The following is a 16,413-nucleotide window of genomic DNA, read 5'->3' as shown; positions in this document are numbered from 1 at the left end:
TCCGTGTGGCTGTGGCATATTTTTTATGTTCCCAACATACCGTGACTTCCCAATTTAATGTCACCATAAATTCAGAGACTTAACACTCCTGCCTTTTTTTTTAAATCTAGGTCTGAGTTGGGCAAGTGCAACCATCCAAATAACCCCAAATTTTCCATATCACAGAGAAGAGGAAACCCAGAAATCTACAGCAGATTACAGGTGGGTCAAATCTGTATGTTGTAGTCTCTTTGGATTTTGGATTTTAAGATGGAGGCAAGGATAGGCAGCCCTGTTCGTAGCAAAAGGTTGGCAGCCTCATGCCATTTCAGAGACATCTCTCGAGGGCTCTATTCCAGTGGTGGCTGGTGCCAAAGGCAGAAGATGTGGGGCCAAAAAGACCAACATTTTTTATCTCAAAGTTCTTAACTGCAAGCAATACTGCCTTACTGTTGCCATGTGCCTTGGAGTCTTTTCTGATTTATGGTGCCCCTGAGGCGAACACGGTTTTCTTGGCAAAGTTTGTTCAGAGGGGGTTTGCCTTGCAGCTTTTTGGAATGGCAGAGAAAAATCCCTAGTTGCACCAGAAGGAGGAATGACAGAGTACCCTTGTTGGGTCCAGCTGCCATTTGGTGCCTCTCTTGCAGTACTAGCTCCATCCACAGATCATTATGGCTTGCTTAAGTTTGGCCTATTGTGCAAGTTGTCAAAGACCAAGGGGTGAATAATGAACATACGAACATGCCAATAACAGGGAGGCATTACTAGTCATCACCATCACCATCTTGATCTTGGATTTCCTGCTGCGAGGAGATAGATAAGGCTGAGAAGGGCCAGCTCCTGCCAGCACAAAGAAAGCAACCTCTGTTGTCTTGACTGCAGGAGATGCTGCTGGAACTGGAGTTGGAGCGCAGGAGAGCCTCGCCTGCCATCTGTGGCAAAGAGGAACATTTCCTTTTCCAGATCTTCCAGGAGAGGCTCAAAGCCCTGGGGAACGGGACTGCAGTGAGAGAAAAGATGCACCGGCAGCAGGAGCTGATCCTTCAAACAAGGTGAAGGCTCACAGGCCACCAGCAAGCCAAAGCGACTCTGAGGATCATTAGAAGCATGACAATGTAATAAAGGCCGACAGGTTGCAACACTTGCCTTCCTGTGTCCTGCTGGTCTTATGCTTTCAGGGGAGGAGAGTATTAGGTTAGATTAAAATCACAGAGATGGAAAGGATCCCAAAGGCCCTCTAATCCAACCCCCTGCTATGCAGGAATACTGAGCTAAAGCATCTCTGATGGGTGGATATTCAATCTCTTTTCCAAGACCTCCAAAGAAAGGATGTCTGACAGCTGCTGAGGGGGTCCCTTCCACTCTCTGGTTATCAGGAAGTTCTTCCTGATATTTAGTTGGAATTTCCTTTCTTATAATTTGAAACCACTGGTTTGAGTTTTACCCAAAACACGCTCCATCTTCCAAGTGACAACACCTCTTCAGAAATTTGAAGGTGGCTATTTCATATCCCCTCTCAGTCTTCTGCAAGCTCAACATACCTATCCCTCTTGGGGCTTGGTTTCAAGACCTCCTGTCATCTTGGTCAACTGCCGAAATGCTTCTTGGCATCCTTCATAAATTTGGGAGTAATCCACTTGCAGAGCTAGGCTCTGTTTTTGCCTGTTGAGGTTGCCACTGGAAGCTTGGGGACTCATTAAATTCTGTAGCAAGCTAAACATGCTTCAGTTAAGTTCCACTGCCATACAGTTCTATTCTGAAAGCTGATTGGGTTTTGCTTTTTTAATGTCGTTGTCGTTGTTCTTCAGGATTCTCTTGGGTCTCCCTCCCTCAATACTCATTGCAACACGGCGGAAAGGAAAGGAAGTTGTTCTGGACTGTAAAGATTTCTTCTGTTTCATAAACACAGAGCTGGTGCGTTCCATTTCCTAAAAGGCAGCTGTAATCTTGCTAACAGCCCTGGGGCTTTGCATTTTGCAATCTGGGAAAGCTGGGAGTGTTGAAAAGGGATTTGTTTAAGCACCTTCAGGATTTAAAACAGACTTGTGTTATTTAAATGCATCTATGAGATCATTTTCCTGATTTTTATTTTTATTTTTTTACAAAAGGAGATGGTTCTCCTCCTTTTTAGGCTAATGTTTTGGCTGATTTCAGCTTGGGAAAGGGGATTCTGCTCCTCTTCCTGTGATATCATTCTGATCATTTAAGTTTGCCTTAGGAGTTTATTACCCCATTTTCTTTAGAATATTTTTCCTCATTTGCCCCCTTTCCTTATCAACATGCTTTTTCTTTTTTTGATGTCTTTACAGAAGAATATCTGCTCCAGAGGCAGTACACTCTCTTACCACCTCACTGCTCACTTCTTCAGGGTAACTGCTAACGTATTTCATGGCATCTGCAGTCAAAACTGGCTGCCAGGCCACCTAATATATTGAGAAAAGTCCAAGAGAAACCATTGAGGGTGAGGGGTGTGTGTGTGTGTGTGAAAGAGAAAGAGTCCTGTGGATACTGTGCAACAACTGAGAGGAAGAACATGTCATAAGAAAGTAGAAGAGACACTGGTGGACATTTCTGGCATACCAGACAAATGAGAGTTTTAAGGATTTGGGCTGTAAGCATGGAAAGTTAAGCTGTAATGTGAGTAGAAATGGCACCTGCAGAGTCCACAAAGTGTCCTTGGCAGGTGATGCCATCTTGCCTTTGTAAGCGGCTCTGAAGTGCTTTGGGAAATTCCTTGGCTCTGTCTTGCAATGTGGCTCTGTTGGTACTGTGAGAAGCATGAAGTCTTAGTGCCCAAATGGACTACCAACATTTGCTCTTGCTGTTCTTCCAGGGCCTGCTCAGCGCTAGTTTGGAGTGTGGCAAACCGGCTCGGGAGGTGACTGCCATTTTCACACTCTGTCAATCCAGGTGTCCCATAATCCTGTGTTCTGCTGCGGTAAGCTCTACTCTTCATTTTACCGTTTTAAAATGCCTCTTAGAAGTATTTCTTGGCCTATAACATAATGTGAGTGCTGTCAGTGTGCAGAGAAGCCATAAGCTTCCTTCTCTTGGAGATGGCTGAGTTGCACTGTGGTTTTTAAAAAATTTCTGCACTGTACATTGCTTTAGGTCTGTTTTGTTTTAATCTATATTGCAAGCTGCCATGTGTGCCATATTGGGAGAAGGGCAATGCAGGGCTTTAAAGATAATAACCAACACTTTGTACTTTGCCTGGAAGTTAATTGGCAGCCAGTGGAGTGATTTAATATTGATGTGATATGGTCACTTCTAGATGCACCGGTAACTCATCTGGCCACCATGTTTTAAGCCAGTTGAAGTTTCCAAACTTGTTAGAGAGGTAGTCCAATGTACAATGCATTGCAGAAGTCCAGCCTTGAGATTGCTAGCAAATGCTCTACCATCTTCAGAAAAAAAAGAAAGAGAAATCAGAGTGGGAAGGCTGGTGGGAGGCTTCAGAGGCCACTAAAGTGAGATCCAGAAGCTGTGTTTTACACACCCTTGACATCTACGAACACAGCTTTGTCAAAATGGCTGACTTGTGCAATCTTGGCTCCTTGTGTGAAGCGCTGGTGGTCGAGGCTGGAGCCTGTGCTCTGCTCAGAATGGAAGCGGCTCTTTGACACTCCCCTGGCGCAGGGATTGCAAAGCCTCAGGGAACTGCAAGCTTCTGTCAACAGGTAAGTCCCCCAAAGCCCAGGCATGTGAAACATGTGTGTTCACATGGATCTCCCTTCCAGTTTAACATTTTAGAAAATCCATTTTTCAAAATTAGGGCTTCCAGCTACTTCCAACTGTTTGTCTGGGCATTTTTGGCTTACCCTGTGGCCTCTTGAAGGGTCCCAGGGGCAGAAAACCAGCCTCTAGGCCCACCAGAGTAGGGAGATATACACCAGGGCAGGCAACTGCTGTAGGCAGGCAGACAGTTGGGCTGCACCTTCCATCATCCTTCACTGTGGACTCAGGTTGATGGGATTTGTAGGCTAAAATGATCTGGAGTATTGCATTTGCCCAGCCATGATACACACTTGGCCAGGATAGTCACCCAAGGAAGTTTGGTGGTAGCAGCTATGTACATTTAACCCAGTGCTCTTAATGCTGGCAGCATCTCCCCCAAGTTTCAGACCTTTTCCCAACACCTGGAGATGCCAGGACTTGAAAAGCATGTACTCTACCACTAAACCATGGCCCGGCCCCGTAAGAAGTGGTCACTGTTGCTTTTCCTCCTAGCTTCCTTTCATTAGAGTCCTCTTCCCTGGTTGCTGACATACCCTGGCTTTCCGCTGCTTTCCTGCATTTCACTGTTCAACAGCAAATGGTGTCTGAAAAGTTGGGAGAGGTGTTGGAAAGGCTGGGACCTGGAACAGAACAAGTAAGAGACCATATCCAGCTATTCCCCCCATCTCCAGATGCTCTTTGGGGGGAAAACACCAACAACCAATTTTCAGGGGAGGTGTTTTCAGCTTGAGTTACATGCAACCATAAGAGAGGTGTACATATGTGTCCATAACAACATAAAGGGAATTTTTGATCTGCTGCCCTAAAGTAGTTTTGTGGGTGGATTGATCCCTAGTTTCTAAGTCAGTTGCTTTAGTGGTGTGTGTTTTCACATAGGTCCTGGTGTCCCTCCTCTTCTTCTTGGTTATGGATTTCATCTCAACAAGAGTAGCACCACAAGTGAGTACCCTTTTCAAGCTCACTGGCTGCATTAGAGAAATAAGACACTTTGATGTCCTTAGTTTCATGCTTATTTAGCATTTACATATATCGACTAAGATGCTTTTATCGATAATAATGAAAATCTGGATATGTGTGTGCCTTATAGCTACAAACCTGTGAACCTATAGACCTGAAACTTGGTATGCATACTAAGGGAAGACCCAGAGGTATTCAGTTCTTGGTTATTTTGTTTCTAGAAGCAATTCTAATTTTAACTAAGTTTTAACCACAGTGAATTTGAAGTCTGCGTACCATTTTCAGTCACTAAATAGCAGATTTTCCTAACTAAGACATAGGTTTGCAGTTGATATAGTTTGAAGCCATGAATGATGAAGTCAGAGGGACCAGATACACAGCTGCCTCTCCTCTCTTCTCCTAAGGTTTGGAACAGACAGACACCTCCTCAGTTTATGGAGCTGTAGGGGTACCCCATCTTGTTTTTTTTTAGGGGGGATTTCATCACTTTGGGAACCATAGTGGCTCCCAGAGAGATTTGCCACCATCCATTACTTTATTCAGACAGACCCAAATCTGCAACTCCGAGAGATGTAACATTTTGTGAAGGTTTTGGCAAATCAAAGTAAGGGTTATTCCAATCCATGCAAAGCTAGGTGCTTTTGCTAGTTTGCTTAAATATTATTTATACATGTCTGCATGTAAGATAATACAGACTTCATTTGTTTACCCTCACTATATCCTCAAAGGAAGCCTGTGGAGAAGGTAACTGACTCATGGAAACCTGGTTTTTATGGTTAGGTGAATTGAAGGTTCAGGATAGTTCTGAGTAGCCCTTTTGGGATGTCTCTATCAAGAAGCCAGTAGAAAAGATGCACTTGTGAATTTTTTTATTAATTTGCAGGAAGGAGTAGATGCTCAAAAGGCTATTGACTGGGCTGCCAAGGTGCTTCAGCGTTTGCAGGAACAAGGCGTCTGCTGGCTGTCGGTCTTCAGTTTAACAGGGCCAGGTATGTGTGTGTGTGTGAATGCTTAACCATCTGATTACAATTCACAGTGTACCACTGACAGCAACACTGAAATAAGCATTTGGTGACTTCTGTTGTCTCTTCTGGTGTTGCAGCCCAGAGCCCTGATCAGATCCTGTGCGGTGCTGTGTCAGATCAGCATTTGAAGCTATTGCCCATTGCCTTCTATAGGTAAATTGCAGAGCTGCATTCTGTGTGCATAATAAACGTACTTTGTGGGGAAAACCCCTGGCAGTGAGAAGTTGTCAAGAGAAGGATCTTGTCATGCCAATCTTTTGAAACAGTTCCGCACTTGCTTCACTGAGGTCTGTTCTATTTTCCTCACAAATCCCAGCAACAAATGGGAGAGACAAGGAGCGAGCCTTTTTCCGCTCTGTATTTTGTGAGTCGTTGTGGTGTAGTGGTTCCAGTGTTGGACCAGTACTCCAAGAAACCTCTGAAGTCCCCCAACTTGTACCCTTCTCCATCCTTACCCTTTTCCTTTTGAAATCCTAATTTCCCCTGAAGATGCCTGGTCGCATTGTAGAACTTTCCTCTGTTCTCCATTGTTCCAATACTCAGTTTGGACTTTGTACTCAACAGAAGGAGGCAAGAGATCAGGTGCAACTCTGCCAGGCTCACTTTCTCGCTCTCTTCCCATGCACTTTCTCCTCTAGTCTCCTCTTCACCTTTGACTCAGACCACCTGACCAGAGAGCCACAGTTCCTGCATGTGGCTGTTGACATGTATGCCCAGTTGCTGCAGCTTTTCATGAACGGGACAACAGAGGTGGGACCAAGCTTGAGAGAGCAAAGGCCATGCACTAGGGACCCTGTGAGTGCATTTTCTTCTTACAATAGGGCTGGGAAACCTTTGGCCCTCTAGACATACTGGACTACAGCCCCACCTTTGCTGGTTGGGGCTCTGGGGAGTTTGGGAAGGCCAAAACATTTGGAGGGGCCCTAACTGCAAGAGTAGGTCAGTACTAGTGTAAACTGCCCAGAGAGGCAGCTGATGAGAAACCCTGTTCCTTGAGAAAAGCTAAGTTGGATATTTCTTAGGACTGTTTGCCTCAGATACCCCGATTTCAGTCTCCCTTCCCCATCTAGGCTCCTTCCTCAGTTCCACTGCCTAGTTGGCTGGGATGATGAGAGTTGTAGTCTGGGACATCCAGAGAGCCCCAAGTAGGTAAGGGGCTGGATGAAAGTGGAAGAGACCAAAATGTAGCTCTCCAACACTTACTGGGCTGCAACTCCTATCATTACTCACTTTTGGCTCTGTTATGGCTGCTGGGAATTGCAGTTTGACAAAATCTAGAACACTGCACTTTGGTCATGCTTGGATCTGATGATCTGGGGGTTTGTGTATCCCTTTCTGTTCCTGCAATTCTTTAAGTGGGGACCAGCTACAACATTACTTGAACCTGGTTTTGTCTTCTCCAGGAGGAGTCCTTGGTTCTGATCAGGGGAGCGCACCAGTTCCTGCTCCGTGCCATCCACCAGTGCCCCCAGGGAAGCTTTTCCAACCTCCAACAGGTGGGTGAGCCTCTTTTTTGCCAGCTTAAGACTTCCGAAAAGTGGAACCAGTCTGCTCATGTGGTCCCTGTCTATTGAGGCTGCATCATCACTGCAGAAATCATCCAGTTTGACACCGCTTTAACTGTCAATGCTGTTCCTCACTGAGGAAGGAAAGGGATAGAATCTGGTCTTGGTCTGCACTGTGTTTGGAGAGTTTCCCCAGCCTTTCTGTCTGTGATCTATTCTGGTTCCCTTCTTGGGAGCTTTAGTCCCAAGAAGGGATCTTTACTATGCTTGTTTGGTTGCAGACATTTAGCAGCTAACTTCTGACCTCCTCTCTTTTTCTTAGTTATTGGACCTCTGTGCAACTCTGGATCCAGAAATCAAGGCTGCCTTGGTGGATTTCAGCACAGAGGGGGATCTGCTTGATGAAGAACCACTTCTCTTTTGATGGCTGAAATCCAGCCTGGGTTGGAGCAGGAGGGAAAACACAGAGATCTTCACACAGCTGGTGTGGATGGATGGATGGAAAACAGCAAGCATGTCACCCAGGTTTTTCTCTGTCCAAAGTCCCCTGTAAATAATTTATTACAAGCATAACCATGATTTTTGTCACAATAAAAACTAGGTTACAAATGCTCTGTTTTATGACTTTGCTTGTAGATTAGCTTTGGGATTTAGTTTTCTGGGTGATTTAAGTAGGGAGCATTCCATCATCTTAACAGTCACCTGGAAGGGTAGCCTGCCTGTGTACCTTTTTAACAGGTCAAGATACTTTTCTGACCTTGATCCCCCTCCTCCTTACCTTGTTCCCTTAGCAAAGACAGGCACCGTTCCGTACAACATCGTTGCGATGCTGGACGCAAGCAGAGACAGAGTAAGCAAAACAGTTGTCACAGCAGTGGGAAGCTTCTCACGAGTGGCAAGCAAATGTTGATTTCCTCACCCCATTAAGTCCCTCTTGTGTGTGTGTGTGAATCTGTTAAAAACAACATGTTAAAAAATCCCATTCTGGGTGGGATGATGCAAGGCCCAGATTGGTGGCTGCATTCCCAGCGTCTCTCAGGTCAGCTCCTGCTGCGACGGCTGCAACACCCTGAGTTCCACTTTTACCGGCTGGCTGTCGCCAGTCCCCGGGGCCACGTCCAGCAGCGGTGGGGTTGGCACCCCTGCCTGCTCAGGCTCAGCTGCCTTGGCTTTGTCCTGAGTTTGGGTCAAGGGGTGCACCATGGACATGTGGACATTGAGGTTGTGGGCCTTCTCGAAACGCTTCCCACATTGGTCGCAGGCAAACTCCAGTTCCGCTTCGGCTTTGTGTTTGGTCATGTGGTACTTGAGGGACGCCCGCTGACGGCACTGGAAGCCGCAAATCTCGCACCTGGAATGGGTGAAATGGAAAGTGAGGAGAGAAGGAGATGCACCCTTTTGCTTCTGCAGACACATCACAACACGTTCCTCTGGCTCAGCTTCCAAAAGGGTAAGTAATAACTTATAAAGATAAGTGACAACTATCTGGGCATGTTCTGCTTGGTGGAGAGAAGACTGAGGGGAGGCATGATGGCCCTCTTTTAAATATCTCAAGGGCTGCCACAGATGTTATATTTTATGTTGGTGGTGGGTTGGGGATTGTGAAATTTTATGATTGACTGTTTTATGCAAATTCCAGTCTGCTGTCTGCCTGCGCCTGCTATACGTATAGCATATAGCAGGTAACCTGGCTGCACACTTACTGGAGAGGTTTTGCTCCTGAGTGGCGCATCTGGTGCACGGAGAGGTGTTTCCGCTGCTTGAACGTTTGGCCACATTCATCACAGATGTAGTTCCGTACCTCTGCAACCAGAGAAAGGAGGGTGAAAAAGTGGGATAGTTGTAGTGCAATGGAAACTCAAGTAGTTACAGCAGCTGGGTATTTTTACTTTGGTGATGAAAAGACTGGGAGAAAGGATACAATATTTGTTGTTATTGCGTGCCTTCAAGTCAGTTTCATGTGTACGATGGGGTACATTTGATTTCTGCTGCTCCAGAAGGTAAGATCTTCAAGTCAGAAGGAAGGAGATTTTGACTAAAATCCTTGGAGGCCTTTAAACAGCGGTTGGATGGTCATCTTTTAGGGTTGCTGTAGTGGATTCCAACACTGGCATTGAACTAGATGGCCACGCGGGTACCTTCCAACTCTGTGATTCTATTTTGTGATTTATTATATTTTTTAACCTTGGCTTCAAAGTTTACCAGGCATTACTGAGCAGGGTTTTGGATCAGCAGTGATTTAAATTCGATCCAAAAATCTAAGACTCAACAAGATACCATTGGCTAATGTGACATGTTAAAAGCAGTGCCAATTTTTGTACTTTTTGCTAACGTGATGCTATCTGTGGCTACATCACAGATGTAGTTCCATACCTCTGCAAGTCAGTGCCCTGCCTTCCTTTATGAAGCCCCTTTTGTCAAGGCACAAGCCCACCTGTGTGAATGAGCTTCACGTGGCGCTGAAGGTACCGGTCAATCATGAAGACCTTGTTGCACCCTGGATGTGGGCAGGGTCTTTCCCGGACCTCTTCATGGTGCTCCTTGATGTGTTTCTATGCCAGAGAAAAGAGGAAACCTCGGAGATCAGTCTACACCCTGCAGCCTTCCTCTCCCTTTCCAGTTTTATTCCCTTGCCTGGCCTGGTAGAAATTTAAAGTGGCAACTACAATTTGGGGTACAGCAATTGTATAGTTAAGACTGCGATCTTGCTGACCAGCCTAACTACCCAGCGCAGGTAATTACAGTGATCAAATGCCCAAAGCAGTGCAACAAATCCGTCAGCCTCCTTGCTATTCCCAAATCTGCCCTATGTTGGTGGAATGGGTTATTGCATGGCATGATGCACCAATAGGAGGAACAGCTTTGGACTCAGGAAGGGTAAAGTTGTGTCCTTTTAATCAAATCTGCAGTGAATCTCATATTTGCGTCAGGAAGCTTTTAGTCTTTAGGAACAAGGGTGACTTTCTCCATCAAAAGCTCCCCAAACCAGGATTTTCAACCAATTAAAATATCAAGTAACCATCTTCTTTGGACTGGTTGATTTTATTTGTTTCTCTTCCACGTTTAATGAGTGCCACCAGCCCTTACTGGAAAGGAAGAGGGAAATCTTAATACCTCCCCATAAAATCTGAACCATCATGGCCCTGAAAATAAGTCCAGCTGAGGGGCTGGCTATTTACCTACCTTCATGCCATCCGCCCCTCGATAGACGGCCGTACAGCCCTGGTAAGGACACTTGTAAATGGGAGGCAGCTCTTCCCTGGAAAAGAAGAAAACAGGGAAGAGGTCACTCAATGGGAGAGTGGCTCCGTCTCTTCCTTGCTGCAAGTGTTTGGCGCTCTACCTTTCACACTTGATCTTCTTTTTCCAGCCAGGTTTGGGCCCTGGTTTCTTCCGTATTTTGGGCTCTTCCATCTTTGTGCCTTTGCTTTCAGATTTTCTGTTGTTGGACACCCTGGGAGAGGAAAGGGGAAGACACCCATGGAGCTCTTGTTGCCTGAGATGCAGGAGATCCAGGAACAGAGTCATGAAATTCATTGGGTGACTCTCTTTCTCAGCCTGACCTACCCCACAGGGCTCTTGTGAGGATAAATGTACAGAAGGTGAGAGTTGCAATCTAGCAACATCTGGAAGGCCACATACACAAGTCTGTGTCATGCGGAGGTTAGAACAATGGACTTGCTAGAACTAAGTTCTCATCTCAAGCCACAAAAGGTCTGGGTGCCCTTTCTCTCTCTGGCTAAACTACCTCAAAGGATTGTTGTGAGGCTAATTTGTGAGTGCACTAGAGTCATGTAGGCCACCTTGAGCTTCCTGGGGAAAAGGTTATAGAGGTAATTAACACATAAATATAAAGGAATGTGACAATGTGAGGAATTTGGAAAGGGCTAGGAGTTATGTTGGCCATCTCTCCTTCCAAGTGTTTATGAACTTCTGCATGAAGAGAAGAGGGACAGAAGGCTGTAAAACTCCAAGAGAAAGCTACTGCTCCTGTTTTGATGCTGGACACCCAGAGGGACATCGCTTGGTAGAGAATAAAAACCCTCACCTCTTTTCTGAGCAAGGCTGAAAGGAGTCATCGGAAGACCGCTCTCTCCTGTCGTTCTCGTCATCGTCGCTCGAGGAGTCTCTGGGAAAGCAAAGAGACTCTTGACTAAAGCAGAAGGCAAGCGAAGGGGCAGCATTAAAACAGTAACATATATTTAAAAAGAGCATACTTTTGCACTGTTCTTTTTGAATCACCCGGTACAATGGCATTGAAAAATGGTCTCCCTTATATCAAATGACAAAATCAAGGTTTGCTTTTTGGAATTAAAAAACATTTTTTCAAGCCATGTGTGGTTGAATCTGTGAATCAATGAATACAGAGGGACAACTGTTCTTAAAATGACACTCCCTTGACAAGCTTGTAGTAAAGGTCCACCCCAATGTGTCTGTGGGGCCACTGCCCCAAGCCCTCCTCCCCATACGAGCCCAACATGACCTTCGGTGAGGAATGGGTCCCCTCTATGGTTATACAGTATTCATGCTGGTAAATACAATATTTCAAACCCACTCTTCTCTCACCCCTCAGAAAGGTCACTGAACTCGTCTTTTACCCGCTCATCCAGGGTTGCAGGCAGAACCAGCGTCTCGCTCAGAGGCCCTAAGGAAAGGGAGAACGGGGCAGGTTACAAATGGAGGACAGTCACCCACCCAAAGAGCGTCTCTTCTGTAACACTTGGGTCCAAGGATTCGGACATGAGCTTTTCCAAGTAAGAGGGAGCCTGCTCCATCAACCTGGTGGTCTCTTAGGACCTTGGTTGAGGAAATATTCATTGCAAGGAGGGGGAAGGAAGCTTAGAATCATAGAGCTGGAAGAGACCTCAAGGGCCCTGATCCAGTCCAACCCCCTTTGCCCATGCAGGAATACACAGTCAAAGCACTCCCTATAGATGGCCATCCAGCCTCCGTTTAAAAACCTCCAAAGAAGGAGACCCCACCACCATCCAAGGCAGGAGCATCTTCTACTGTCAAACATCTCTTACTTCCTAATGTTTAGGTGGAATCTCTTTTCCTGTATTTTGAATCCACTGCTCTGCTTCCTAGTCTCTGGAGCAGCAGAAAACAAGTTTGCTCCACCCTCAACAGGAGATCCCTTCAAATATTCAAACAGGGCTATCATATCACCTCTTAACCATCTCTTCTCCAAGCCAAACATACCCAGAAGCTCCCTAAGTCTCTCCTCATAAAGCATGGTTTCCAGACCCTTCATCCTTCTGGCTACCCTCCCCTGGATATATTCCCCCTTCTCCATGTCCTTTTTGAACTGTGGTGCCCAGAACTGGACACAATGTCCTTTGTCAGGCCTGACCAAAGCAGAAAAGAGTGGGACTAAGACTTCACTCAATCTAGACCCTATACTCCTATTGATGCAACCAAGAATTGTGTCGGCTTTCTTAACTGCAGCAATAGAGAAATTACTTTCTGAAAGCAATTCTGGATCTGTGCAGCTGCCAGGGGTTGGGCTCCCCACAACCTCTTACCGGGACTACCATTGATAGGATGGGCCAACTGGGGCAGGTTTTCCTCTTGCAAAGGGGTCCTGGGTGTCTCTTGCCATGAGTTCAAATCCTGGCTCTCAGGGAGCTGGTTTTCTATGCTCAATGCTGGCAAAGCAGTCCCGCTGTTTGCAGGTGGCTGGCAGGCGGCTGTCCTCACTGGGCCATGCTGTGGTGGCAGTGGTACTGAGGCCACCCTATTGCTCTCAGCATCCACCCCATTGCCAGTCATATGCTGGCAGGTGTCCTTGTTCAGGTTCTGCTTGGCAGACAAGGTGTCCCCCGCCAACGGGCTGCTGCAGTCCGCATCGGTGCTCATGGTGTAGTTGTGGCCCTCCCCGCAGCCCCAGACGGCTCGGAGGATACCGCAATACCCAGAGGACAACACGCTCTGCAGGGTCGGCGTGATCCGGCAGCTCCCGGCGTGGTTGTGAGTCCACAGCACCAGGTTGTGGAGGCACTGGGGGCTGGAGGCGATCAGGTCTGCAAGACAAAGGAGGAAATTAGAATGGCTGCCCCACACGGATGGGCACAAAGCGCACCCCACAGGCCATATGTCGACCCTAAGCACCGCTTCTGTGGACCTTCTACCAAGAATTAGATCTTTTTCTGAGCTGACTTTAAGGCAATTCTTTGCTCTGAAAAGGCCACAAATGCCTTCCAAAATCAGGTGAGATAATACAGGAAAGTCAATATGCTGTAGCAGTTTCACTGCTGGACTAAGACTCCAGGAAACCCAGGTTTGAATCCCCATTCAGCCATGGACACCTTGGGCAAGTCACACTCTCTCTCAGCTTCAGAGGCAAGGCAAGAGCTGAATAAATCCTGCCAAGAAAAGGCTAGGAAAGGAGAGCCATAAATCAGAGTCAGCTGGAAGGTGTGTAACAAGGAAAATGGTGGAGACAGTACAACTTGCAATGTCACCTGGAATAACATGCTGGCAGAGACCAGCATTACATCACTGGAGGGAACGTCCTCTGATTCAAAGTTAGAACGGTGCGGACATGTTAATTTTTGTTGTTGTTAAACGGTGAAAAATAATGCACAATGGATCTGGATCTGGCTGTTTTTACAGCGGTTTGAGCGTTGGACTATGACTGGAGACCAGAGTTTGATTCTCACTTCGACCATAAAACCTACCAGATTACTTTGGACAAGTCATACTCTCTGAACCTCAGGGGAAGGCCATGGCAAACTTCCTCTGACCAAATCTTGCCAAGAAAACCCCATGATAGGTGCACCTTAGGGTCACCATAAGTCAGAAATGACTTCATGGCACAGAACAACAACAACACAACCGTTGTTGTATTTTAGAATTCATTAAGCAACATTTGGGAGTTGAAGCTTCGGGACTCTTCACTTGCCCCAGGGCTACTGTGTGGGAACCCAAGATCTCCAACGGTCAGAAGGGCAGGCAAAGCACTCCTGGCTTTTTGTGGAAGCAACATGGCAGCCGCTGCGTCAACACGGATAAACTGAGCCGTGGCAGAGCAAGTTGACTTACCCCGGCAGGGAGCATTTCCTTCGGCATCAGGCAGAGGAGACTGGACAACATTGTTCCTGAGCATGAAAGAGAAGGCAGCACAGATCAGGCACCTCGCAGGGAAGACAGATGGAGATCAGACGCTGCTGCTCTTAATCTAAAACCAGAACTTTGGCAAACTTTGTTGGTTGTTGTAACATGCCAAACAAGTCAAAGCTTTTCTAGAGCATTTTGGCTATGCAAACAACACTGTGCAAGCTATTAGTCCACGAAATACTAGTGGAAATGATCTGCAATACAACTGGAAACAATGATCTTTGCCACCCTGACCAACAGTAGCCACTTTGCAAGCATTTGCTTAGCTACTGGCATCTGGGCCATCTTGCTTTCCGCAGGTATGTGTGTGTTTACCTGCCAACCCCGCTGCCTGAGTGGCACAAGCGTCTCAACCTACCTGCCTCGGGTCTTGAGGTGCCCCATGGGCGAGAGGTTCACCTTCTGGATGAAAGCCTTGAGGATGCTGTGGCACTTGTAGAACTGGGCATGGCACTTCTTGCAGACGGACTGTGGGAGGGACGGGTCCGGCCGGGCCGCCACCCCTACCAGCCGCTGGAAATCGGCGAAGAAGACGTGGTCCAGGCGCCGCTGCTTCTCGGAGCTGCCGTCCATCGCGGGGGCCTTTCCGAAGGCGTTCCTCAGGCTCCGGGAGGAGAACTTCCCGTGGCAAAGGCGGCAGTAGCCTGTGCTTAAGCCCCGGCCGATGCCTGCAAGAGGGACAAAGAGGACAGGAAGGTCAGAATTCCCCATTGTGCCAGGCAAAAGGCACCGGAAAGCTGTGCGGAAGAGGAGCACTTTTAAAGCTGTGGCTCTCAAACCTTTGGACTGCATATCCCAGAATTCCTGATTGCTGGGGCATCTGGGCACTGAAGTCCAAAACATTTGGAGGACCAAAGTTTGGGAACCGCTGTTCTAAAGGGAGGCTTTATTCCATTTGGAAAAGGAGAGACGTTCTCCGATGTTGTGGAACAAATGCTGATAAGCCATGCCATTATTGTTGTTGTTATTAAAAGGGCTTTATGGATCTTGCTGGCGCTGAGTTCAAGGCAGAGGCTCTGTCTGCAGAAAGAGAGGAATAGGAAAACCAGCTCTTCCCAAAATGCATCAGCAAGATCAATAAAGCCTTTCTAATAACGGATTGGTTTCTCAATGTCACTTCCATAAAGACACTGGAGCGCATTTCTCCTTTTCCAGCCGATCTTGGCGTTTCCTTCCCCTCAACTCTCTCTTTATTCAGGGAGACCAGATGTCCTCAGCTGAAAGGAGGACAAGGCACCACAAAATGGAGGACATGATGGCCATCTCTCAGGGGTGTTTTGAATGGCAGAAGAAGTGGGTTGGACTGGATAGCCTTTGAGATCTCTTCCAATTCTATGACTCCTTCTTTAAGCAGAGGCTGGCTGGCCCTTGGGGGGGGGTCCTCTTCCATCTCTAGGGCCCTATGATCCTTGGATGGGGTCTCACTGAAGGTCAGGGTTGGACTGTATGGCCCTCAGTAGTCCCTTGCAGCTCCGGGGCCCTATGTATCCCTGCAGGGCAGAGGAAGGAAGGGGCTTGGACTGTCTGGCCCTTGGGTATCCCTTCCAAGTCCAGGATCCCATGCATTCCTGCCTGGCACAGTAATAATACCAATAACAATACCAGAAGAAGAAGAAGGGGGTCTCGGCTGGATGTCCCTTGAGAGTCCCTTCTGACTCCAAGATCCCATGTATTCCTGCGGGGCAGAAGGAGGGGCTCCCTTCCCAATCTGTGACCCCAACTGGGGCGAAAGAGGGAGAGATCTAGGGACCCTTGGAAGGCGTCTAAGGCCGGCCGGGGCCTTCCTCCGCCTCACCCTGGGGCTCCTCCGGCGGCGGGGCCTCCTCCTCCTCCTGGGCCTCCAGGGCGGCGGGGCCTCCTCCTCCTCCTCCTCTTCCCCGGCAGCGGCGGCTCCTCGGTGCCTGCGGGGCTGCTGCGGGGGCCGGCAGGAACCGCCCGCGACGATCCCGCTTCATGGCCGCGTCCGTCCGCACCGAGGCCGCCGAGGGCCAGCTCTGGCTCCGCGCCGCGAAGCCTCCTCTGCCTCCTGGGCCTTGTCCGGCAGCGACCCCTGGCGGCAGGAGGAGGAAGAGGCGGTAGTGGCAGCCAAT

The 16,413-nt window shown here is 47.7% G+C and overlaps 2 protein-coding genes across 4 annotated transcripts in view; one reads left to right on the top strand and one right to left on the bottom strand.

Moving 5' to 3' along the window:
- The window catches only part of FANCA (FA complementation group A), a 29,785-nt gene extending 22,118 nt beyond the window's left edge, over positions 1-7,667 (top strand). For both annotated transcript variants that reach the window (XM_042437952.1, XM_042437953.1), the window contains exons 31-43: positions 111-201; positions 862-1,031; positions 1,788-1,893; positions 2,289-2,348; positions 2,813-2,917; positions 3,547-3,659; positions 4,210-4,351; positions 4,594-4,656; positions 5,558-5,663; positions 5,777-5,852; positions 6,338-6,494; positions 7,103-7,195; positions 7,527-7,667. In XM_042437952.1, coding sequence (XP_042293886.1) covers positions 111-201; positions 862-1,031; positions 1,788-1,893; positions 2,289-2,348; positions 2,813-2,917; positions 3,547-3,659; positions 4,210-4,351; positions 4,594-4,656; positions 5,558-5,663; positions 5,777-5,852; positions 6,338-6,494; positions 7,103-7,195; positions 7,527-7,628 — 1,384 coding nt within the window. In that variant the 3' untranslated portion in view covers positions 7,629-7,667. The remainder of the gene's footprint in view (positions 1-110; positions 202-861; positions 1,032-1,787; positions 1,894-2,288; positions 2,349-2,812; positions 2,918-3,546; positions 3,660-4,209; positions 4,352-4,593; positions 4,657-5,557; positions 5,664-5,776; positions 5,853-6,337; positions 6,495-7,102; positions 7,196-7,526) is intronic.
- Positions 7,668-7,730: 63 nt separating this feature from the next.
- On the bottom strand, positions 7,731-16,365 carry ZNF276 (zinc finger protein 276). Of its 2 annotated transcripts, none has more exons than XM_042437955.1 (11): positions 16,119-16,365; positions 14,682-14,991; positions 14,249-14,304; positions 12,730-13,227; positions 11,771-11,849; positions 11,253-11,333; positions 10,548-10,658; positions 10,388-10,463; positions 9,639-9,756; positions 8,908-9,007; positions 7,731-8,555 (listed from the first exon to the last, which is right to left on the bottom strand). In XM_042437955.1, the coding sequence occupies exons 1-11, from the start codon at positions 16,276-16,278 to the stop codon at positions 8,240-8,242; spliced, it is 1,905 nt and encodes a 634-aa protein (XP_042293889.1). In that variant the 5' UTR covers positions 16,279-16,365; the 3' UTR covers positions 7,731-8,239. The 2 variants fall into 2 exon arrangements, with proteins under 2 accessions (XP_042293889.1, XP_042293890.1); XM_042437956.1 differs by lacking the exon at positions 16,119-16,365 and adding an exon at positions 15,926-16,094.
- Between the last annotated feature and the right edge of the window lie 48 nt (positions 16,366-16,413).

This window comes from Sceloporus undulatus, chromosome 8 (genome assembly GCF_019175285.1).
Source record: "Sceloporus undulatus isolate JIND9_A2432 ecotype Alabama chromosome 8, SceUnd_v1.1, whole genome shotgun sequence".
Classification (NCBI taxonomy): Eukaryota; Metazoa; Chordata; class Lepidosauria; order Squamata; family Phrynosomatidae; genus Sceloporus; species Sceloporus undulatus.
The sequence above is the reverse complement of the archived record's forward strand: the minus strand, read 5'-3'. Positions and strand labels throughout refer to the sequence as shown.